Source organism: Alosa sapidissima, chromosome 7 (assembly GCF_018492685.1).
Source record: "Alosa sapidissima isolate fAloSap1 chromosome 7, fAloSap1.pri, whole genome shotgun sequence".
NCBI lineage: Eukaryota > Metazoa > Chordata > Actinopteri > Clupeiformes > Clupeidae > Alosa > Alosa sapidissima.
This window is the reverse complement of record NC_055963.1, coordinates 26,255,890-26,280,381: the sequence shown is the minus strand read 5'-3', so window position 1 is coordinate 26,280,381 and position 24,492 is coordinate 26,255,890. Positions and strand designations below refer to the sequence as shown.

Sequence of the window (24,492 nt, the reverse complement as noted above, 5' to 3'; positions counted from 1 at the left end):
AGAGCAAAGTTTCTAATTTCAGCCACATGATTTCAGTGGCCACCACCTATGGTATCCTAGGTTTGTTCATGTATAATTGATTTGATATGTACATAGCTGGGGGACTATTATTCCAAATATTATTATTACTTTCAGGTATTCTACTTTTTTTTACTGGAACCCATGCATATTAACCATTAGGCTATTAGGCTAAGGATTTGTGGGAATCTGAGTTTTAATGAGATATTAAGGCAGTTCAGTGCTTTTTATTATCAGGGATCTCTCTCCTGTTGTGAATTACATTTTTTTTTCATTTATGACCAAGGTCCAAAGATGTCATCTCATGTGTGTTGGACTGAAGACCAGACAGAACAGCTCAAATTACGGTCCTTTCAATTATTAGCTATGAGTTACCAGAAAAAGCTACTGTAGCCTAAGTAAAGAAGACAACACAATTGTGCTTGCTAATAGCCTGGATAAAACTCTGCACAATGAGTCGGTTACGTAATACAATACATGAAGTATACATATTACCTTTATATATTGTAAACAGTAAGCAATAAATCTTCACAATATAAGAGTGACTCGAAAATAAAGAATGGCATGACTTTATTGAGAGAACTGAACATGTTAAATGGATGGAACTTTCCACTTCCAAAACATGCCTTTAAGGACCCTTTTTGGATTTAGGACCTTCAGCGCAGACATAAAAAAACAAATCAATCTTTGTCCCTCATATAACAATTCCGAGCTAGATTTTCTCCTTTAACATCTATTTGAATGTGATTGTTGTCGCGAATGAGGCAACTATATACACTGTTTACATCTGAAGTGTTCTGTACAAAGTAGAAAGTTTTACAAAGAATTTCATAAGAAAACAAGTTCCTTTTTCAAAAAGTAAGAAGAACAAGAAGAAAGAAACAAAATAAACATTATTTTAAACTCCCCCAGAGGGATACAAAGGTCTTCTAATGCAATTTAAGCAAATCAACCAAGCTGACACGCATTCCTAACACTTGTGGCAGCTTGCACGGCAGCTTCAGCATTGCTTATTTTACATCTCAGTCACATCATTTCACTGTTGTCACATCCACAGTTTTTAAAACCTCCATAAGATGCTTCGGCAACCTCTGTTGGCTTTGGCAATGAGGGTCTTATTTGTCAATAGCCTTTTTATTCCGCTCCACCCTATAAGGTGATTAATGTAGGACTCGTAAGTATATTGGATAGTAGTCCAGATACTGCAGCTTTTAAAGCAAAACATCTGTTATTTAATAGTCTTTCAGTGTCATAAAGCAAATAAATAAATAGTAATTACATAACAGCACATCCATAAGATCAAACGCATAGGACCAAATGGCTCAGAGAAAATCAAATCTCTTGGAATTTGATGAAAGGTCTCTCGTAACTGTAGCATTCAAAGCCAATAGAAGTTGCTGAACCGTCCAACCATTCAACATCTCTAGACTAGAGCAACAATTTCAACACACGGGGTAACATACACAAAAAGCAGCAATGTTCAAACTTGAGTAGGGGGGAGGGGTAAGGAGGAGCCATAATATAGGAAGAAGAAAGAAATGAAAGCTTGCATGTGTTCAACACTTTTCCAGTCATCTGCTACACACAAGGGAGTTCATTGTTTTAAGCACTCTTGATCACTTGAATGCTATTACCTCACTTAGGCACATGTTTGACAGTTGAAAACTCATCTTCAACCACAGGCTAACAGGGATGCCTGAAGTGCTTGACAGTTACCTAGATGACTACTGTTGTAAACAGGCCGACTTGATTTTAAATGCCATCTTAAAATATCACTTGTCTGAGACTTCCATTGAGCAAAGCAACCTAGGGGAAACTTGAATAAATCTGCAGGATTTTATGTTGAAATTAAGAATGGTTACATATAACATTAGTGGCAGTTTATCGAGCTCCTGGGTAGTTTTGTTATTGTTGATATTATAACGCTAATATGAATGGAATTACATGACACATTTTTGGACAGATGTTACATTTACAGTGAATTCTTATAGGTGTGTGTGTATTTACCTTAAGACTACTATACTTACAGATGACAGGTTGGTATGTATTTTTTTATAAATCATCTTATAAAATGACATAGAAAAGGTCCTATGCTGGGTCGTCTGAGAATAATATCACAGAATCTGCAAGCATCATCTCTTATGATAGGCTTGTTGGCTTACAGTAAATGGCATATTTGGCTGACAAGGTCATATATCTAAGCATGCAACACTTGCAATGGCAATTATAGCGAACTATCAGTGCATTCACTTGAAGGCACACTATTTAAGACAAAACCAATTCCGATTTTAAGCACTTTGTTTCAACCTCCTCATAGGGTAAACTATAGGAGTATTTCTACAGTAGTGCACTACTGTCATATAGTCACCATTATAAACACTGTAATATCACACATTACCATGTTTTTTGTCGACCAATCAAGTGTGGCCATGCTGATAATTCACTACAGAAAGCTTAGAGTATTTGAAAATGAAAGTCAGAAAGCCATTGACATATAGATGGTCCTTTCCATGGTTTGAATCAAACATGGCTTATCTTACTTTTCATGTCTTGGGTTTTGTTTGATTCATTTCAGGAGTAGGACTGAAATCTTTTTTTATATCATCAAATGGTAAATGCTCGGACATATCATGCTTTCTACAATCATGCTCTGAGGCTCAAGATAGAATCAATATGCTAACAAGGCCATACCTGTTATATTCTTTCTGGGACATATTTTGAACAATCTGAAATTGAGCGAGGTCACCAAGAGTTTGATATACATTCTTACATTTTCGTGTGGTTTCTTTTTTTTCTTTTCACGTAACATTTTCCCTACATTACAATAATGTAAAGAATGTTGAGCAACACAAATGCATGTTTTTTAAAAAAAAAGAACTTCTCGCTTCCATTGAGTGGTATTTGGTGGAACCGAATTGAGGAGCAAACAATGTAGCATGAGAAATATGTTGACATGCCATGACACCACGATGGCATGATAAGTACCCCCCTTTGGAAGATTAGCATTGCGCCAGTGACATTAGCGAGCTACATGAAGGCAAAATAGTCCACACAGCTGATATTGCTGTGCGTTAACCGCACTTTTAGAGTCCAAGCTGTTTTCTTCAAACTGTGCTGCTCAATCAGTCTGACAAAAAGGAACCCAAATGAACACTGTGTGGTTCACCGAAGAACACTGTGTGTTATTTACAGACCTACTGTATCTGGTACAACAGAACATGTAAAAGTGATCAGCGTGACACAACGATCTAAAGTGTTAACCTGCAACCTGTGCATGGTACAAATGATCATTCCTTTTTCAATGAGGAATAGCTATGATTTTGTATGTTAGTGACATCATAAATCATGACTGAGAAACATATAAGGCGGTTGTCTGAGCACCATACATTATATTGAATAAGTTGCATAAGTGTGGCTTGGTCCCAAACAACTTGATTATTGAATGTTTACTGTATCCCAGTTTGGGATTCAAAATCCAGGTTATTTGTTCCATAAAAACTATTAACAGGATTATTCACCTATATGTTTGTTTGTACACCACCATCACCAAACAATATACCAATTGCTCCCTCATTTGATTTCTGAAAATGGGAAAGAAACTGGGTGTGGCCTGAACTTATGAAGCCTGTATGTAAAGCAGAAGCAAAAGGAGCATGATACTGATCTCTTTCCTTTCTTGTGATTAACTGTCATGTTTTGAGCGTTTCTGACCAACTTTGCCCTTGGTCCTGATAACTGTATGGGGGCGTATATGTCAAAGGAAATACTAAGGTGCAGCAAGATCAGTGTAAACAATGGGGGAAATAGTATACAGGGAAAGATCACAAGCTGAGTAGTGATAAGTTGTAAATTATAAATAACTAACAGTCTGGAGTGGTGACGCACACTGAATGACAACTGTTACATATCCAGTCAGCAGCTGTCTCTAAGAGGGAGCGGCTACCGGCTCCAAAGGGATGTCTGGATAATCACCCAGGGGTACTTTGGTGATTGCCAAACACTTGTTCATTTAAACAAGGAAAGGGCGGGAGCAAATAGGGCAACAGTCTACTGTCGTACATTTGGTGCCAAATGTAACAAGACTACTCCACTCCCTTACACCGGGAGGTGAACCAACTCAGATAAGCTTGACCAGCTGTTCGAGGAAGAAGAAAAAAGGACAGTATACAAAAGTGTTCCACTTATAACTGGGCTCAACAGTAGGGGAAGGAATGGGGACTGTGAACCAACAATGTGAGAGAATGGATAACAGCCCAAGCCATTTAGCGAACGGTCAATCTTTGTGGCGCGTGATCAGTCTTTATGGCAAGAGGATGGTCTCTATGGTGATTTGAAGATCATAGTGTGGCCTGGAAGTTGGGCTCCCCCAAGAGGTCTGCTTCAGGTGACTCAACAAAGTTGGCAGACTCTTGGAGTTTTAGCAGCATAGCCATCTGGGTTATGGAGATAGACAAAAGACAGTGTATGAGAATTTATAATACATTTAGTCATTTTGAAGTTCAGAGATCTGCCATTTTGAGACAGACCACTGAGCAAATCACCATCACTTTGCTACCAGCATACATAATTCCATACTATATACAGCAACGGCATAATAATGGAGTACCCTGCTTTCAGTACACCTGCATAAACTGGGACTGTTGGCCACCCTGCTGGCCATTGTGTGTATTGCATTGCCATGTGCTTTTATGCTCCATTTGCCATTTGTTCTGTGGTCTTATCCCCATCTGATCACAATCATCACCCTAATTGCTACCCTCTGTTTTTTGTCTTGAATGAAACTCACCAACGGATCAGACTCCAGTGAGCTGGGTAGCGGCGCCTCCTTGGCCGCCCTCTCCTCGCAGGGCTGCCCGGAGCTGCTGGAGTCCACTGTGGGGGGAGGCAGGTGGAAGAGCTTGGCCTGGTCCTGCTGGGCTGACGGCCATGGGAGTGTGTCCCTCACCCACTCTACTGGGTCTTCCCACGCTGGCCTCTGCCTTTGTACCTGTAGCACAACAATGCTATGTTACATCACATGATACTACATTACCACAAATCATTCAAATGGGCTTAGGTTACCAAAAGAGCCACAAAAACATATTTTTCGATGTAATAATTACTCTCAGCAAAATAAAGGCATGCCTAATAATTAAATTATCATTTACAAATTCTCAATGTGATAGGCTGCATATAGCACACAAAATATTTGTCAATACATTTATATTATATTATAGTAGCCCACCTTTAAGCCATCCCTGGCACCCTCTTGCAAATATGGGATGATGGACTGGTTCCATAGGTCAATGAACCAGGGTCGGAATTCCTCTACTGTGACCGGACAGGAGAGGAAGAAGCAAGGGCCTAGAGAGGAGACCGGAGCAATGAGTTCCTCTCTAATCCTACTACATGTTATTACTACAACAGTTCATAAAATACTTTATACTGCAATATATAATATCTTCATTTGTGTAAAGGGATAACTGAGGTACAATATGTTTTGTTCTGCAAAGAATAACACACTAGGGAACACATTGGCAGGTTGTGCTTTTGTAAAGTCTTTACCTATAAGGAAATCAGAAGTGCTATGCTTCTCCAGGAAAGTGTGCAGGTGGTACCAGAGTTTGGGGACCCAGTCCAGCACCCGTAAGAGTTCCTCACTGGTCAAAGTGCTTTCGTTCTCAGACTCAATTAGCTTCCTGTGCAAGTAACGCACTAGGAATCCATTTGCTGGTTCCACGTTGTTGGAAAACGTGACCATCCTTTTAAAGAAAACAAGAATGATTCAATCAAATATCCATTACATATTGTAAAATAATGTTTTCTTAGTAACAGTTATCAGCACTTATTGTGGCATAGTTGTGTAAGCTTACCTAAAGCTAAGATGTAGGCCATGATTAGATGCCATTTTCACACACTGATTTGTTGTTCCAATGATATATGGGCTGTGATATAACAAAAACAAAGGTTAAACCTGAATTCAAATACATAAATCATGATGATTAACTGTATGATGATTTGATTCATTTCAATGTAAAACACAGTCTGTGCAGCTCTTACCATTTATGATATTTGCATGTAAGGGCACTGTTGACGAGCTCACTTATGGCAGTCGCATCACTAATATCATCCAGAATAATCACCAGTGGGATATCGCCAGTACTGATCTCTCGGTCAATCTGATTGGCCAGGTTGGACAGATATAATTGAAGATCCTATAGAAGAGGAAAAAACAACCCAGATAAGCAAAGCATGGAAAAGGATAGATGATTTTGTTTTGTTGTTGTTGCTAATTCCATCAGTTGAGCTAAGTAGCATGTGCTAATTTTTTTTAGTCTCATTTGTCTTTCCACAGACTTCCACTTTAATTTTTTCCCTTAATTTTTCGGCACCATATGCCCTGCAGGGTGCCCTCACCTTGCAGGAGCGGTGGTGCATGTTGAAGGTGACGGCGGCGCCAGCGGCCGGCTCCTGCCCGCTGCGCTCCAGCAGGTAGTCGGCCAGGCGTGAGGTGAGGTAGGATTTGCCCGTGCCGCTGGGCCCAGAGAAGACCAGGCGCCGGTGCTTGAGCAGAAGACTGATGTAGTGCTGCAGCATGGGCTTGGGGATGAGCGTCTCAAACACAAGGCTGTCCACACACTTCTCCTTCAGGCCTGCAGATGGACACACACAGACAGACAGACAGACAGAAAGAGAGACATTGACATGACACACAGATAGAAGTATAGAAGTACACCATATAATCCTACTAAATTGGTCATGATGGTATTTATATACCATTGCTATAGTGGTGGTGAGACCTAGCATCGCACATTTTTTCAGTCTCTAAATGCATCAATATATCAGTATAAATGTGAACATGCCCTAGAATCAAAACTGGAAAAAGAAGGTTGTCGGAGTAGATCGACTTAGACTTAAACTAAAATAGACTTAATCCTTAAGTAATCAAATAAAGGAGGTATGCAATTCACCGGTTATTTCACCCTCTGGATCTGATTCAGATTAGCACTAATAGTATAATGGCCTTCCAGTTGTGGAGGGGTATAAATCTGAGAACTAAAGCCAGACCTAGAGAGGTGTGAGACAGACTGTCCTGCTACTTACCCTTCAGGGACACGGTGATGCGGCCGGGCCCTTTGCCCAAGCAGTGAGCCGGTGTGCTTTCCGGAGGCTCGGTCCCTAGCACCCTCTGGGTGTGGTAGATGTCATAGCTGTGGATGGAGTCGGGGGACAGGCCCATGCTGGAGGCAGGGTCCACCTTGCTGATGTAGTCCTGGAGATTGTGAAAAAGAAGACAACAATGTATTACGTGACAGTACAGTTGTTTTTATTTTTAGTTATTATTAATAAGAAATACAAATGCTACTCAATGTCAAATGTTACATTATGACAATAGTCGACTCACCGTAAAAGCCAGCATGATGAATTTATCAAGCTTCAGCCAGTCAGTTTTAGCATTAATTCTCGCAGAGCCAATGTAAAAGTCCTGCTGCTTTGTCTGTAAACAAGGATGAAGGCACAGTGAGGATGGTTTGAAATTACACAAAGATTTCTACCGGTAATTCTTTAGCATCAGTCAAACCTAAGAATGAAATATGAAGTGTTAGAGATGACCTATTTCCTTATGATTTTTTTACTGACTTCAAATGTGCATGAAAGATGTTTTCTGTTTGGCCTACCTCTTTTGAGGGTGTGTGGTCTATGCGGACCACCACACGCACAGAAACGTTATCTCTCTGAGCAGACAGGCTCAGCATGTTTATGGGTGTGATTTCTGCAGACAAATAAATAAAGAGTCACAATTAGTGTCACAAAAACAACCCCGCTGACCTTTACTTTATTGACTGTGATGATGTGCCCTCGGTCCTTACCAGGGTCGCTGCACTCGTTAAGGCTGAGACTGAAGGACTTGGTGAGGGACATGTTCATGGACCTCTGAGGTGACGAGCCCAGTAACGATGACAGACCCGAGGGCTGGGACGTGGACATGGACGGTCCAGTGGTCGGGGTTCCGGTCTTCAGCTGACTGTTCTCTGCTTTCAGATTTTCCACAGTCGACTGGGGGAGAAAAAAGTGTGATCATGTCAAGAGGACTGCAATAGGTCTCACACTTTTGTCTGTCTCTGGGGAGCAATAATGCGAGAACAGAGGAATCTCTCAACTCTGGGTCAGGCTATTCTGCTCAACAAATATTTATACTCAAAAGACATCATAATCATAATATTGCTTTATGTGTGTAATTATGACTCAATTCATTTTCAATGCATATGACTATAAAAGCATGATATAAACCCTTTGCATACACTTATGATACAAAGATGCATAGAGTATGCAATGGTTCTCCAAACCTGCATGCTATTCATGGCCTCTCGCAGTTGCTCGAGCTGGTGTGCTGAACTCAGGGCCTCCAGGCGAATATCCGTCAGCTTCATCTCCTTCTCCCAGAGCTCAGAGCGAAGGTCGGACACAACTTTCTCATCGTTTTCGTTCTCCTCGCTCGTTTCGAAGATTCTGTAAATAGCATCCCAGTCAGCATGCCAAGTTACAACAAGGGAACTTTATAGCTGCACAGCGGTTCTATTACACTTGGCAGGCACCTTCAATCCAAAGAAACTTAATATACAGCGCTTAGGCACCTTAAGTGCCCTTTGCATTTCCGGCACGGTTGAGTACCAGACAAGCTATAGGCGCATCAAAAGATAAGGTGGGGCGATAGATAGTTTAAAAATAGAGTTGCTGAGAACAAGATAAGCACTTACATGGATGAGGTGGCTGACACAGTCTGCTCAGGAAGCTGGTCCGGGTTCTCCCCGCCCTCGTGGACAAGTTTGGGGGAGTTGGGGGCAGAGGAATCAGGAGTGGCGATCTCCTCAATGTCTGAGTAGAAAGAGCCAGTCTTGGAGCCTTTCTTGATGCTGAAAGCCTTGTTGAAAGAGCTCCTCAGCTGCAGACAATGAGGGATACACATGGCTATTATTTTGCTATCAAGACTCATTTACTTTTGCAGTTTAAATGATATGGCGGTACATTGTAAAAGCTGATCTCCCTGATCATTTCCGAAGCAGATATCATTCTAGAGTAATTGCAGTACATTCAGCAGCGTTCGCTGCAGCGTTTATGGTCATACAGTAGGAGAACAGGCATGGAATTAGGATTAGACATCCTTGCTTTTGTTAGTGTGACCAATGATTTAAATGTTAGCTTGTTTCAGACATCTCGGTAAAATTAGTAAAAAGCAAGACATGACAAAACGACAGATTCCATTTATAACCAAGTGGATGGCCAGTGAGCCTTACAAATACATGGCACTATTGAAGTTAGGAATCAGCAAGTTGTATGAAATGAGTGTTAGACATCCATGACGCTGGCGATAACAATCCGTTGCATATGACATAATCTGGAACAGGCTGGTCAGAAAGACACTCACCTCAACCACCTTTACCATTTACAGAAAAAAAAGACAGATAAGGGAATACTAGGATCAGACTGGGCACACACTCCAGGAAGAGGGTACATCTTTTTGAATATTATTTATAAAGCAAACACAATCATATTGCTTTGTCATGAGTAGGTAAGCATAATGGATCAAGTAAAACTAGTCTTACTACCGTAATTCAAAATATTATGTAAAAATGTTTCCCACGATCAAACATTTACTGAGAGATGAAGATACAGAGTGTATAGGACCAGGAGTAACATAACAGTATAATCTTTCAAGCAACTGGTATAAGCCTTCATGCATACCAGTACCTCTGATAAGCGAGTATGTGCAGTATCTGACTGCAGTCCATAGCGTGGATGTCTGCTTTTACCACCACCATATTTCACTTCTCTGTGTTTTGTAAATAAAAAAGTGTTTTTGTGCATGTGCTCTTACCCAGCTCTTCTTCTTCTTCTTCTTGGCCTCCTGCTCTTTGAGGCTGCCTATGCTGGAGTGGCTGGTGATGCTGTTGAGACTGGAGATGCTCTCTGAAGAGTTCTGCCTCCTCATCCGCAACTCTGTGGGGCAGGCGACAGACGCTCGTCAACGTCATCATCTCGCCACCACAATCTCCATTCATTCTCATAAAGCCTGCACTTTTCACCATTACCCAGTCAGGTTTAAGACCTAAGGTACCGGTACTCACCATTTGGACCGTTCTCGTGGCTATTAAGGGCTCCATGTATAACTTCTTGGGCCTCCTGGTTCTTGGTCTTTAGGGACTCGATGGTGTCACGCAGGTCTTGCAACTCCGAGTCCTGAAGAGGAGAAAAGAATGACTGTAAGGCCACCCATCCTGCTCATTCTCCTCCACTGACTCACAATGCTTTTCATAGCCTGCATACGACAGTCACTGTTACAGTGACCACAATGGCTGCCGTTAACAGAGGTCCTCCACTGCCACTTGTGTTTTGGGAGGTTAATAATGTCAGTACTGTAACAGAGTCTCCTCTTTTTCATGGATCATTGAAAAGGAGCCCAGACAAAGAGCATCCTCTGAGCAATCCAGTGCAGCCTTCCATTAAATAGCTAAGAACAAAAGCAGGGAGGGGGCCTCTCTACACTTAAGGAATCCACACTAAAGCAATGGGAGTGCAGGGCATCCGGAATGTTGGAAATGTGACTGTTTGCCCTGAGGGAGAATATGGGGGCACAGATAGGCTTTATGGGCATCACTGTAAAAAGGGGGAGCCTACAGCCCCCCACCCCCCTCCCCTCAAACCATCATTTGACCCTAATTTGGTGTTCCACTTCAGTGAACATATGAGGTCACAGTGCTTTTTATTCTGCAGGCACGTGGGTACACAAAGAGGAGTAGAAATATAGATTATTTATCAGGATGCACCTCAGGCATTTTGTTCTGAGTTTTTGACTTTTAGATATTTAAGGGAACCACTCCATATCTCCTGAACAATGGAACATCTGCAGTACATCTGTTCAGATGATTACAGGTGCTTGGATCCAATCCTATTGTGGTCTATTTATTGGACTATCTAATGTACATTTACATAATTTAAACTATTAGCAGTTAACATAGTCTCAGGGTAATTTACACATGCTGAGACCAAATCCCCTGAGAACAAGAATGGCAATGATGGCAATAATAGTAAGGGGAAAGTCCCTTTTAACAGCATGAATCCCTGAGTAGAGATCTTAGCGGGAGGGGGGGGGGGGGGGATCAACAACAACAACTAGGTCAGGAGTGGCAAGTTGGGACATACTTTCAGGTTCCCTTGCCATTACATCAGCAGCCTGGTAAGCGATAGCACTAGGGGTAAACTTGTGATGTCTGCACTGTCTGTTTTTTCATCATCATCAGATTTCAGTCCTCTCAGCATGCCCTGGATCGTTCATCCCCCACCATTGGTGGTGTTGACCTGCTCCTTAGTGCTCAGATGGTTATCTGTGCTGGACTGAGGTCCCTGGAGGTCATGAGGGGTTCAAACCTACCTTCTGTTCAGCAGTCATGGACAGCGACTGCAGCCTGGTCGTCATGAGGGTCAAACTCTGTTCAAATGCTGCAACCAGATTCGCCTGCAAATAAAATAATTCAATATTTAATTCAACACGGCTCATTAAACAACTGCAAAGTAATAACAATTTTAATTTCCTCTCTGAATTGGGAACTCAGTAATATATAAGACTAATAACTACACCCTTAGACATATCTAAGGAATGACTTTGCCAGCTCCTCCACCTTTTTATGTCTTCCTGCCGCAATACACCTCTTCATAAAAGCTGAATATGCAGCTAAAATTAGGGCACGCATTATAGGAACAAGAATCAGAGAATAGTGGTGTGTAGCTCCCTTGTCTGATTAATGCTATGCAAAGACAGTGCAGAGTGAGAATAGATTATGATGCAAAAAAAGCTGCCTTTGTTCAACCCAGCCTTTTCCCTTCAAGGACAGATTACAGATGAATGCAGGGGAATGTAGGTTATTAATAACACTTCTCTACTTTTTATCCCCAGATTTCTGAACAGGAGAGAGACTGGTAGGTGTCAGTGTACTTCCAATGATCTGGACGATAAATAATTACGTTCAAAACGTAAGTAAACAAGTTTTCCACAATCAAAAATGTCTGAATAGCTTCACCTGGTTCACTGTCTGTAGGCAAGCTATTTTCAGAAAAAGGCTTGCATCCATCATATAGTAAATAGTAAAACTGACTGCTCTGATGAACAGTGACACCTTTTTAAAAAAATGTAAGTTTGGAAGGCTAATTTCAAGTTGGGTACTAAACTCTGTGTGAAGAAAAACATGATTTACAATTAGCAAAAGTGGCATTGATGATTCATGTTTTTTGGATTAACCAAGTGTCCTTGCAATAAACACATCAAAAAGCATGATTTGCGATCGTCCTTCATCTTATAAATCGATTTATTTCTCTGGAGCTACATGAGAAATCTGTTGACAACGTGGTGACTTGATTAAATCGGGAAAGGTCGCGGGCCACGGCAGCAGTTGTTCAAACTAGCATATGACCGCATGTTGGTATCATGTGACATGGCTTCCCTTTGGCACGGTCACCGTAACGTTACTCAGCTCTGTTCAGGATAAGTAGCCTACATCTGCACAGGCTACTGCTGTTTGTTGCCCCCCCCCCCACAGACACAGCTGGAGGCGACAAGGAAACTTCATCTCATCCGAGTGACCAAACACACATGACTGCACGCCAACCCAACTGTACTTTCAATTGCACTTGTGTGTCGTTTTCTTCTTTCGTGCACAATAGCCTACTCATCTTCCACATGCCCATGTTGTACTGTATATGCAGAAACAGCTCAGCTTTCATCCACACATTCTGTTCCAATTCATGATTACCGGATGAGGGTCATAACGAGGTAAACATACAAACGATCATAAAGAAAACAAGATAATTAAAGGCAGACAAAAGAGGCTTTAAGGTACGTACGTTTGCAGACAGCTGGCTGGTTAGACAGGCAACCTTATCCTGGGAGGATTCCAGCTCCCTCCGCAGTTTACGGATTTGCTGTAGGGAGAGGGACACAATCATTACATTACAAACAAGCGCATGATCATGACAAATGATACAAGCAGATGTGTGTGTACGCAGGCTTGATTCATGAATAACACAAAATAAAGAGGATGCATTGAACAGATGGGATCTAAACATATATACACACATACACAAACAGGCACACACAACACCAATGAGGAACACACACACACAAAATACACACACAAAAAACAAGTCACTGTGCAAACTCACTGAACCTCAGAGGTGTTTTAGTACACTATACCATAAATAACACAAACACGCTATGATAGTCATTAGTGTTGGTCCAAACAGGTTTGTGTTCTCACCTGACAAAGAAGTGAATATAACACCTCAAGTAGACATATTTATTCACTGACGTATGCCAAGTGACTAAAATATCATGGCATACTGTATTACTTTGCGTACAGTATATTTAGCTACTGGCAAACGTATGTGGAAAATGTCTTCCCCTCCCTAGATCTGTGAAATATTTGTGTAATTTCTTTTTTTGGAACAAAAACTGTTTCTGAAGTACTATTCATATGCATTAGGGGTATAAAGTAATATTAGAGGTGGATATATTGCAGCTGTATGAATGAGTGAATCCTTCACAAAGACACAGACACTTAATATGGACAACGGAGAGTGGACTATGGAGAATGGTTTATGCAGAGTGGAAAATGCAAGGCAGGAAGGATCAAGTACTAAGCAAGTACTTGGAGGACGATGGAAACGGATGGAAGATGCAAAGACAAAGGTGAAGGTTACAGAAAAAGAAAAAGAGAGAGAGTGAAAGAAAGAGAGAAACTTACCTCGCCCTGTATCCTCTCCTCAGCCTGGGAGAGCAGGACAAAGGGGAGAAAGAGAATAAGCCACTAAAAGCTACTGCGCTATCAGAACTGCAGTCTAAGACCACTTGAAGCAGTGAGGTGCAGAGAGGAATGCTAATAAAGCAACACTGGGTCATTGTAAGCAGTAGAAGCACTGTGCTGTCACCAGTCACAGCATAAACAAACACTTGGGTGGTGACAACACAGCAAATAAATAGGGTGAAGCAAAAAAGGAAGTTTGTGTGTGTGTGTGTGTGTGTGTGTGTTTGTGTGTGGTTACAAACACAGAGTACTGTTAAAATGTCATAAGGATTTTGTCAAAGCCTTTTGTTCATCCATGTGGTGGCCAATCTCTAGATCACTTAGTCAGGAACAGTGAAAATGCATGACAGCACATTGATTTGTATCAATACAAACAAACCTCCACTGGGAATCAGAGGCCCCATCTACACTGCCCCCTCCCCCCCATCAGGGTCGACCTATAAACCCCTCAGCTTCTCACTCTGAACTGTGCCGTCTCGACTGCGTGCAAAGAATGGCAAAAATTGGCCAGCGCTGCAGGTCTCTGGACAAGCGCTGCAAATCGGATCACATGCTGCACACTCGAGAGGGTCTGAGAGGCTTCGTGTGTGACAGATATCTACCCCAGGACAACTTCTGTTACAGTCAGCAGGCTTGACTTACCGAGGAATAGCTGGAAGACACACTGGATGCCAAAGAGAGCATGGAGCCATGAACTGGAGACAGCATGTGACCAGAAGGCCGAATGACATGGAGGGAAAAAGAGGGAGGGAAAAAGTTGTGGATTTCACCATATATGCAAGTTACAGCAAACAACACACCCATGACTAGACCAGACTGTTTACACATTATTTAGGAAAAACTATGAGAACTTGATAAGCAATCCAGGTTGTTCTTGTTTGCACATTACAGATGGTTGCCTGGTTGACACCTTCTTCATATATAATAATTTTCACTGATTAATGAAATTAAAATGAATTGGACTAATATCATAATAACATCATACTATCAATGCATGATTGCATTAATGAACACAGCAATGATTGATTATGATTGATGATGAAAATCAACCACAGTTATAAAGATTCCCTATTTGTTTGCAGTTAGACTGTACACAACTCTATGTGTTTCCTCTATCAAGCAACAGTGTCCTCACCATCATCCCCGGGATCTCGGTCCCTGAAGGAGCCCGAGCGGATCATGCTCTTGGGTCTCTCCACCAGGGACAGGGTGCTGCCCAGCGGGGAGGCAGTGTACAGCTCAAACCCGGCATCATGGGTGGGGATGCTGTTGGACCGGGTCATCCTGGGGGTACCACTCCCTGGACTGGGGGCCACTGTGGGGCAATAGAAACGTGATCAGTGGGGCCAAAGAGGCAGTAAGGGAGCAAGACAGTAAGGATGTAGACCTGGAAGTCTGATAGAGGCTCAGACATTTCTCATCAATTACAACTGGACTACGGTCAGTATCATCTAAAAGGTCCACTGACACAACGATGCCTTGACAACGACATGTGTCCAGCCAGTGTTGACTGAACTCTACTCAAAGTTGTCTACTCGATGTCTGCTGAAACATGTGTTGATAAATTGACACCGCTGAAAAATCATCTGCCATCAACACTGGCAACGGGCCAGGGGATCGAGTAGGAGTGGCATAGCACGGCACTTACCCACGTTGGTGAGTGGGCTCTTGCCACAGGACATGGGCAGAGAGATGGGAGAGGGCAGCTGAGGGGGACTGGCCGACTCTGCGAGACTCATGATGGTGTGAGAGTGACGCCTCTCTTTGCTTTCATCCTCAGACTGGGCGCTGCTGTACTGACTGCAATTGGGGAGATAGGGGGCAGTATTACACAAATATGTAGTCATTCAAGAAGCATACTGTCAATTTAATTTACAAAAGATTTGATAAGTGCATGAATGCATACATCTACATATATGATGTTATCTGCATTAGACAAAAATAGCACTGAATTGATCTGTGAATAGATTGAATAGGTTTAATATAAATACCTTAATCCTTTCTTTGGGAGAGTGTTTCTATCCCTTTGTGTGCTATAGGAGTAAGAAAAAAGGAAAGACAAAAGAAACTAAATTACCATTTCAGAGCTCTGAAGACTGCATATGCCAAGAAATGAGCCAATCAAATGTCACTCCGTGGAAGGAAACAGACATTTTAATTACAACAGGCTGAGCAAATTTACATTCTATTAAGAGTTCAGTCTGGGGAGATACAGATAATAAGCATTTAGTGATAATAGCCCCTCCTTTGTTGGCATGTGGACTGCCTTTGTTCCTCTACAGGGTGCCTGGTGGCTGGAAGGGGAAATGTACTGAACAGGGGTGTGAGGACAATGGGGACCTGGAAAACTGCTGACTGTAGAGCAGACCTGGCCCCAATCTGGGCCGGGATAGGGCTTGATATATGTGAGAGTCGGCCATTCTCTCGGAGGAGAGTGCGCTTGCAGTGACCTTGCAGCTGTCTTGTTTTTGCACATACTGCACAAGGATGTGTGTTCATTCCAGCGCATACAATGTCAACTCCCTATCTGGTCCATATGAACAAGCATAAGCAGAGGTGCATCTTTACAGCATGCAATATTACTCTCAATTGGTACTTTACAAATCAATACAGATCTAAAAGATAGGCTATGTTGGCTATGTTAGTCAATACATTAGTCAATCACTGACCAATATTCAGTAAACTCATTCCAATATCACTTTTGTCTAGTCCCTCTGCTTTGATTTGTACCTGATTCTTTTTTAGTAGCACAATAAAGCAATGCATCACATGCAGTATTTTCTCCTATGTGCAGATGAATTTCAGAGGTCTGCATTATGTCTGGACTCACCATTAGATGGCACTATATCCACTCTTACATACACATATCCCGGAGGGGAACAAAACCTCATAAAGCCCATAAACTCATAAAGAGCAGTGGCTGACTACCAGTCCCTCTAAGGGGGTGAAGATTTAAGGATAGCTGGGTGAGGGGCATACGAGCGCATAAACAGCAGCAGGGGCAGCGGGAGGCCTGCGTCCAGACAGGAAATTCAGGCCCGTGCCCCTGTCAGGGAGCACATGGAGCAGACGCTTTATTGTGGAATGAATCACTGGGGTACGAAATGCCCATGGGCTGAAGTCATGCGGCCGTAGAGAGAGAAGAGAGGAGAGAGAGAGAGAGAGAGAGAGAGAGAGAGGAGAGGGAGGGAGGGAAAGAGAGGAAAGAGAAAGAGGGGAGAGGACAGAGAGAGAGGGGGATTTATTATTCAGTGTGCCTCTGAGTGCTAAGGAGCAGTCTGAGAGGGGCTAGAGGGAAATAGGCTGACAGCATGGTGATTCAGATGGCCAGACTTTCACTGTCTGCAACTGATGATGACACCATATGAACTAAATTAGATGGTCATTTGGTGGTCTTGTCCAGTCACTCTACCAAAGGTCCACTTTGCCTTTTCCCACTTTTCAAAATACCCACGTTCATCCTACAGCTTCAGTGAAACCTACTGTTTTTCAACCACAAATGAAGATGAACTGCTGAATAGTAGCTACAGCAGTGTGACGCACAACCCATATGTCTTGCAGCTACAGGTCCTGCGTTAGGGAACAGGGATGGAATTAAAACGACCTAAGCGAGACGTACCTGTCAATCAATGACAGAGATGTCCTGCTGCCACTGCTCCAGCCGCCGAGCGAGGCTCTGTCCTCATGCCTGGAGCCCGTGTCCGAGCCGCTGTCCCCGGCCGGCGAGACGCTCATCTGCAGGGGCAGTGACTCCATGCTGCGGTGCAGGCCAGAGAGCCTGGGGTAGAGCAGAGGGGAGCCCGAGGTGCTGCGACTCATGGATGTGCTGGAGAAGCAGTCGGACGTGTTCACGTTGAGAAGCGGGGCAGGGCTCGGGGTCAGGCACGGCGCTGTGGTGGTCAGTCCTGCCAGGTCCTGCAGCTTTGAGTACGGAGGCACCCGGGGTGGAAGCTTGTCCTGAATGCTCCCAACACCAGAGTCTGCGCTGCTGGTGCTGACATTGTCTGACTGGACGGGTTTGCTAATCGATTTACTGCTGGATAGTCTGGGGATGTTAAAAAGTGAGATTAATGTTAGATTTGAACATGTGTCAATGATGGCTACCTAAAATATAACATGAAAGACACACAGCATCCTACCTATGCGGTGTAGGTGAGCAGTGGTCTGAGAATTTCCCCCCAATTGATGGCTGTCTGAGACCCTGCAGTTTGGAGCTGGGAACGTCCACAGCAGACTGGGAAGAACCTGTGGAGCTGGTGGACTTCACTGACCCATCGCCACACTCTGAGTCCGACACCACAGCTTTGGCTCTGGCCTTCTCCTTCTCCCGGTCCGTCTGGTTGACCGGACCGTTTCCTCCGAGGCTGGCCCGGCTCATGCTCTTCCCACTGCCTGGCTCTTTGAGTCTGGATGGGGGAGGTATGGAGGAGGTCTTTACGCTGGGTATGCCTACATCTATGGTGGTGCTTACTGGTCGTGCTCCCGGACGAGCCCCCACGAGTGACAGGGCACTGGACTTGGCAGGTCGTGGCAGGCTGCGGTACTGGATGTTACTGCGCGCATTAGGGGCCAGGAAACCTTGCTCCGAGTTTGACACGTCGAGGCTGGTCTTTCGTCCCCCGCCCACAGCGGGTTTGACAGGGATGCCCGAAGATTTGGGTATCTTTCCAACGGTAGCGGATCCACCAGAGATGGCGGTGCCACCTGCGGTCATCACTGTGGCAGTGCCTGTCGTCGGGGTGGGCTTCTTGTAGCCAAAGGAGCTCCCTGCAGAGGGACGCACCAGGCCGGACGGCGGCTTGCGGTTCTCCCCCCTGTCCTTCCCTGCATCGGAGCATGACCGCTGAAGTCCTGAGTTCTTCACGGCCATCTTAGCCTTATCCACCACTTTCTCATTGCTTTTTGGAGCTGTATACGAACACAAATGACATTTAATCAAAAGTTGCATGAAAGCAAAACCATAATGGTGTAATGCAACTAATCAAAACACACCTCTTCATCCATAAAACATCTCTCAGTATCCATTAAGCTTAAGCCAAAGGAGAACCAAATTGCTCGGCACTAATGATTGTAAATTACAGCCAAAGTAAATGGCATTCGACCTCTGATGCCATTTCACTAATAGAGTTAGACCTGGCCAGTTGCTATTAATTACTCTGAAAATGTCCAGTCCTGAGCTAAAATAGAAGCTCACTGGGTGCTGCAGGAAGCAAGAGAGCTTAGAGCTTTTAAATTCTTACCACACCCTACTGGAAAAGTACATTTTGCACTAAGTGTCTTTCCTCTGTTGTGTGCAGTGTGTGTGTGTGTGTGTGTGTGTGTGTGTGTGTGTGTGTGTGTGTGTGTGTGTGTGTGTGTGTGTGTGTGTGTGTGTGTGTCTGAGGTGTGTACACTTTGTGTGCCTGTGCGTGTGTATTTGCATGTGTGCAGGCTCAGCAGTCCTGTGCTCTGACTGTGTAGTGATCACCAGCTTCTCTTCTTTTACTCCGTTTCCCTTGCTCCCTCTCCCTCTCTCTCCCTCTCTCTCCCTCTCTATCTCTCTATCTCTCTCTCTCCCTGTGCTAATGTGAACAGTGGGTGATATCCATCATCAAACTGAGCCCATGTGGAGTAAGGCTGAAGTGTTTATAGTTCTGACCCTAATTTAATTAACAGCCAGTATGGCAGTGGACAAGAGGCCACATGGATGCTGTTGAAGTAAGCCGATACAGATGTCTGAATGTGCGTTAGAATTCCACAAAAGGTTCCTTTGGTGTTCCTACCAAGTCGATAATTTGTTTTAATTCTTTATGTTTAAACAAAAACAGTTTTCTGTCACACGTTAAATCCATCTCTGTCCCTGAGATTATAAGTTATTGTTACACAACAATGCCAAATTGAACGTTATACTGAGAGACACAACAGTAAAGTGACAGCCATCTGGACCCTCTTAAGAGTATTTATAAATATCCATGACAAGCAGGCAAAGACACCGTGGGCCTGATCCCAAGGGAACGTGGTAAAGTACAAATGGGGTCTTTCGTAAATTTGAAAATTATGTTTGCTATGTAAACCCCAACCTGAATGTGCCTAAAACGTCGTTTCTGAAAGACTATTTAACATCTTGCGTCACAAACATGACAGAGTCAATTAAGAGACTAAATTATTTCAGTGTGGATAAAGGGGGAAAGGGACTGAAGTGGTTGAAACACACTAGAAAGGATGTGAATGCAGGCGCCTTAAGATGTCTCCATCCTTTGTAAGAGGACTCCTACCTTGAAAAAAACAACATCAAACTCAAAATCACCCTATTTGGACATTTGGATTATCTGGACGTTGCTGATTGCAACCGGCCTTCTGTGGAGTGCCATGGTTGACGACCCCGCCCCCACCCCCCCATTCCCTTATCACTGGTCAAGGCAAAGCACAAAAGGAAAAAAAAATGACTGAGGCTCTCTACTTAATGAGCACAGTGTGTGCAAGGGAGTGTGTCTGTGTGTCTGTAAGGATAGACAGGTGGATGGATGACAGGGAGAGGAAAAAACGAGATTATATGGCATAAATAATAATGTACAAACACAGACAAAAAGACAGAGGTCAGATGACCAATGAGACTAGTAGAATTAAACATTAACTGGTTGATTTTTGGCTTGAAGGATAAGTTGTATTTCTCACTTTCTACTAGTGTCCAAATATAAACATCTTCATATTTTCTTTTTCCATTCATGATATTAGCCTTAACAAACAATAAGGCTGAATAAAAGATTTGGAGGTCAGAGAATGAGGCTACCTCATTCTGTACACTGAGCTCCATGTCAGAGTCCTCTCTCTGAGCCAAACGAAGCCACATCAGAGCCCAGGCCTTTCACAATAAAATCCAGAAGGCAATAATTGCATTTTGGTTGCTTAAGACTTCTTTTCTGTATATAAATCAGCTATAAGGCCAACTGTTAGAAATATCAACCATATGTTGCCAGTGAGCCATGGTAGAATTGCGTTTTAAAACCAGAGATAATTCAAAAACGCGTCAGTGCAGCCAGCCAGACCCGCTCTCTGCGGGTTAATCCTTATTATCGTGATCTGAGAGTCTCTCCTCAGAGAGTGTGCGCGGTGCATGGAACGTGGAAGACGCTGCTGACACAGGCTTTCGTCAGGCAGACATTAACATTTACAGACTCGCTGAAAGACTAATGAGCACTTACCCCCCCCTCCCCCTCCCGCTCCCACTGTCTATCCCTCTTTTGCTCTCGCTCTCTCTTAAGGATGAACTGTTCATCTAGCATAGCTGACAATCTTGCTTGTGGCCCGTTGGCCCAATGCCTGTACAACTGGTAGACAGCTCTATGGCTTTGACTTTCCTTCAGACCCAGACGATCTCTTAAAATATCATTTCAACTCCTTCATTTTTTATCCTTCAATTGCATGCAAAGTACATCATGATTTCAACAAAAGAAATCTGTCTGGTTCCTTAGCATGCAATTCACTGACTGACAACGGATAGACTAATCCTTTTCTTTCCAAGATGAGGAATTTAATACTGAACCATTTCATGTCACCAAAAGGTGCAGAACCCTGTTCTAATGCAGATTTAGGTTTAGCTTTCTCACAGTGCTTTGTGCAATGTTGTGAATGGTTAAATTATTTCAGTGTTGACAGCGAGTGAGGACAGATATGAAAACATATGTCTCATATATTACCCTTTTAACCTGTGCCTAGACGTGTGTCCTCAGAGGCTAGAACACACGCGATACACTGTCCAGATGGTCTCTTTGAGTGTAATACCTACAGTTTGCACAGCTGGGTTTCACTGTGCCAGTTGAGTGGCCTTGTATCGTGACCAAAAAAAAAAAGAGTCATAAACATAAGGGTTACACTGAAGAAAACATGTAAACAAATAGCTGGTTTCTTTTTTTTAGATTTTCAGGGCCTTCAAATGGCTGCTATAAATTCTCTCCCATAAATACAGAGTCCAGAGGGAGGAAGAAATGCCACTGGACACAGAAAAACAAAGGCTTTGTGCGCTTTGGGCCTGGCAGGAAGGGGAGATGGGTGGGATGGGTGATTTAAAGTGTGCTGGTGTGCTATCAAAGCCGTTTGTGGGCAACAGCTGTCTTGGCACGAGGCCAAGGCCCTCCCCAACCACAGCATGGCACAGTGGGGCATCATTCTGCACCAGGCATTTCCACCACAACCAGGGGATCATCTAGGCTTTTGTCACAACCAACGCCAGCAGCTGATCTAATAGATATAAGGCGCTTTCTGTACAGCGTGTCTACGCTTGAGTGTCTGAAATCTAAAAAAAAAGCATATTGAGAGGCCATGATATGGCCATGGTTATTTGTGCTTTTGCAATGGAGCTCACAGAGTATTGCACATGCAACACAAGATCATGAATTTGCTTCACACGGAAGGGTAATACTGATAAATATGGCCATATTCCTCCTAAGAATTTACTATTTTAAAAAACTGAATTATAACTGAATAAATCAGTCAACATATGAGATAACACACAAGACATTACTGAGAGAGAGAGAGAGAGAAAGAGAGAGAGAAAGAGAGAGAGTGTGTGTGTGTGTGTGTGTGTGTGTGTGTGTGTGTGTGTGTGTGTGTGTGTGTGTGTGTGTGTGTGTGTGTGTGTAGAAGACATTGTGAGTTTTGTCAGATAGAATTGTCAGTGAGTGTCTCAAAGTGTGAGTGTGTGAGTGAATGTGACTGAGAAAGTGTCTGAGAGAGAGAAAGAGAGTAGCTTATGTGTCTCAGGTCTATCTCGCTCACCTGCCACTTTGAGCATGCTCTGGGAGGCGTGTGTGATGGGCGAGGTGACCCCGACGGGAGGGTTGCGGCCCTTCTTCAGACCGCCGCCATGCTGGCTGAGCGTCTGCGGCTTCCTCAGCTCGCCCTTGACCCCCGTGACCCCTGTGCCTCCGCCCCCGCCGCCATCGTCCAGCATGCGGCTGCTCTTCTTCCACTTGCTGGACGTCTCCGTCTTAAGGCTGCCGGTGTCGTAGCCGCCCTCGCTCCGCCGCAGAGCCTTGGCCTCCTCGCTGTACCACGTCAGGCCGCTCTCCACCAGGGAGCGCTTCTCCGCATCCGTGCGCAGCTGACCAGGAGGGGAGGGGTGCGTGGGGAGAGAGAGAGAGAGAGAGAGAGAGAGAGAGAGAGAGAGAGAGAGAGAGAGAGAGAGAGAGAGAGAGGGGAAGGTGAGTCTCACAAAGGAAAGGGTGACATTACAATAGGAACATCAGTGATGAATGACCTGCCTAAAGCGGAGAGCAATGCAACCATACAGAGGTGATATTAGAGGGTAAAACACTGTCCCAGTCCAGAGCCAATTAAAATCGCATTGTGCATTGCAAAGTGTGTGCAATTGCAGTGAGCAATCATAAGGACCTATTGTTCCGTTTTCACAAAGCACAAGCATTTAAATATCGGACCAAAATGTGTTATAAATGCATTTGTAGCACACATTTGGACACAACATTTATATCTGCAGTATGACTTGATACTTTAGACTTTAAACATTATACTAAACTCAGCAACACTGTTGAGATGAATTTCATAGAAGACATGGTTGTGGTTAAATAACTACTTCAGTTTGACTGAATATTACATTAAAAAATAATAACTCACCTACCCTACTGTTAAAACCCAATCCTTATAAAACACAATATTAGCTTAACCCACAGGTCCATGGATTGGATGTGCCCAACGTGACAAATACCCAAAACTGAACACCACCAAACATGGAAGTTTCACTTCATTCGGCAAGAGGATCTCCATTTATGCTCTTTAGACAACCTGTGGTCGCATTCCGCTGGATGTGCGGGGAAGGGAGCTGGCCCCTAGCACACCCCTCATGTCACGAGTCGGAGAAATTATGACACCGCAGAAGACGTGCCTTTGTTCTGATGCCTGCTCTGCATCACAGCAGAAGGGGGCTGTGCTTTTTCCGCAAGTGTCTGTGATCAACCACAAGTGTTTACAATGCAGTCAGATCTCGTGTTTTTCTCCTCCTCAGAAGAACAAGGATCAGTTACTGCACTGAAACCGGGGGAAATGTCACGCTCTGGCCATACAGGGGAAAATTAGCAGTGGCAAGATGATGATTCAGTGGATGGACTCAGAAGACCTCACGGCGGTACACTATCCTTACAGTGTCCTCAGATATCACTGTAAGTACAGAACATTACCGGGATTATTTGTTGGTGAAAGAACAACTTCTATTAGGACACATATAATGTCTACAGTGTTCTGACGAGAATAAGGCCATTAAAAATGAGGCTCCATAGAGAAATATTTGCTTTTGGGTGTTCCTCTATGAAACAGGATGAATTTAAACTCTAATTTGCTACATTCCTGGTCAGAGGCAGAGGTTGTAAAAATCTCCCTTTTGTTTGAGCTGACCCGAGGCCTCCCCGACTGGACAGTCAGATGGGTACAGATGGCGCCACTTTCTAGGAGTGACCTTCAGCACGGCCCGAGGAAACGGCGCGCCACTCCTAGCATCTCCACGCATGTGCCGCCGTTGCCATGGCAGCGCCACACCACCTACTTCCTGCAGGACTGGCACTGGCTCACAGGACTGAGCGGGAAAAGCAGGCCACTGACAACAGCCTTCGCACTCCGCCTCCACCATCTAAAACACAGTCGACTGTGACCT

General features: G+C 43.7%; 1 protein-coding gene across 6 annotated transcripts in view; it reads right to left on the bottom strand.

Annotated features, from left to right (window-relative positions):
• Window positions 1–571: 571 nt before the first annotated feature.
• nav1a (neuron navigator 1a) overlaps window positions 572–24,492 on the bottom strand; it is a 99,006-nt gene continuing 75,085 nt past the window's right edge. For 3 of the 6 annotated variants that reach the window (XM_042097703.1, XM_042097704.1, XM_042097708.1), the window contains 26 exons: window positions 22,608–22,932; window positions 17,993–18,761; window positions 17,473–17,898; window positions 15,845–15,886; window positions 15,502–15,653; window positions 14,989–15,168; window positions 14,496–14,548; window positions 13,794–13,817; window positions 12,895–12,972; window positions 11,429–11,512; window positions 10,125–10,236; window positions 9,875–9,996; window positions 9,425–9,433; window positions 8,757–8,941; window positions 8,346–8,508; window positions 7,869–8,055; window positions 7,677–7,771; window positions 7,403–7,495; window positions 7,102–7,270; window positions 6,415–6,650; window positions 6,058–6,212; window positions 5,871–5,942; window positions 5,563–5,759; window positions 5,243–5,361; window positions 4,805–5,005; window positions 572–4,451 (listed from right to left, as the gene is read on the bottom strand). In XM_042097703.1, coding sequence (XP_041953637.1) covers window positions 4,356–4,451; window positions 4,805–5,005; window positions 5,243–5,361; window positions 5,563–5,759; window positions 5,871–5,942; window positions 6,058–6,212; window positions 6,415–6,650; window positions 7,102–7,270; window positions 7,403–7,495; window positions 7,677–7,771; window positions 7,869–8,055; window positions 8,346–8,508; window positions 8,757–8,941; window positions 9,425–9,433; window positions 9,875–9,996; window positions 10,125–10,236; window positions 11,429–11,512; window positions 12,895–12,972; window positions 13,794–13,817; window positions 14,496–14,548; window positions 14,989–15,168; window positions 15,502–15,653; window positions 15,845–15,886; window positions 17,473–17,898; window positions 17,993–18,761; window positions 22,608–22,932 — 4,344 coding nt within the window. In that variant the 3' untranslated portion in view covers window positions 572–4,355. The remainder of the gene's footprint in view (window positions 4,452–4,804; window positions 5,006–5,242; window positions 5,362–5,562; window positions 5,760–5,870; window positions 5,943–6,057; window positions 6,213–6,414; window positions 6,651–7,101; window positions 7,271–7,402; window positions 7,496–7,676; window positions 7,772–7,868; window positions 8,056–8,345; window positions 8,509–8,756; window positions 8,942–9,424; window positions 9,434–9,874; window positions 9,997–10,124; window positions 10,237–11,428; window positions 11,513–12,894; window positions 12,973–13,793; window positions 13,818–14,495; window positions 14,549–14,988; window positions 15,169–15,501; window positions 15,654–15,844; window positions 15,887–17,472; window positions 17,899–17,992; window positions 18,762–22,607; window positions 22,933–24,492) is intronic. The other 3 variants (XM_042097705.1, XM_042097709.1, XM_042097707.1) reach the window with 2 other exon arrangements.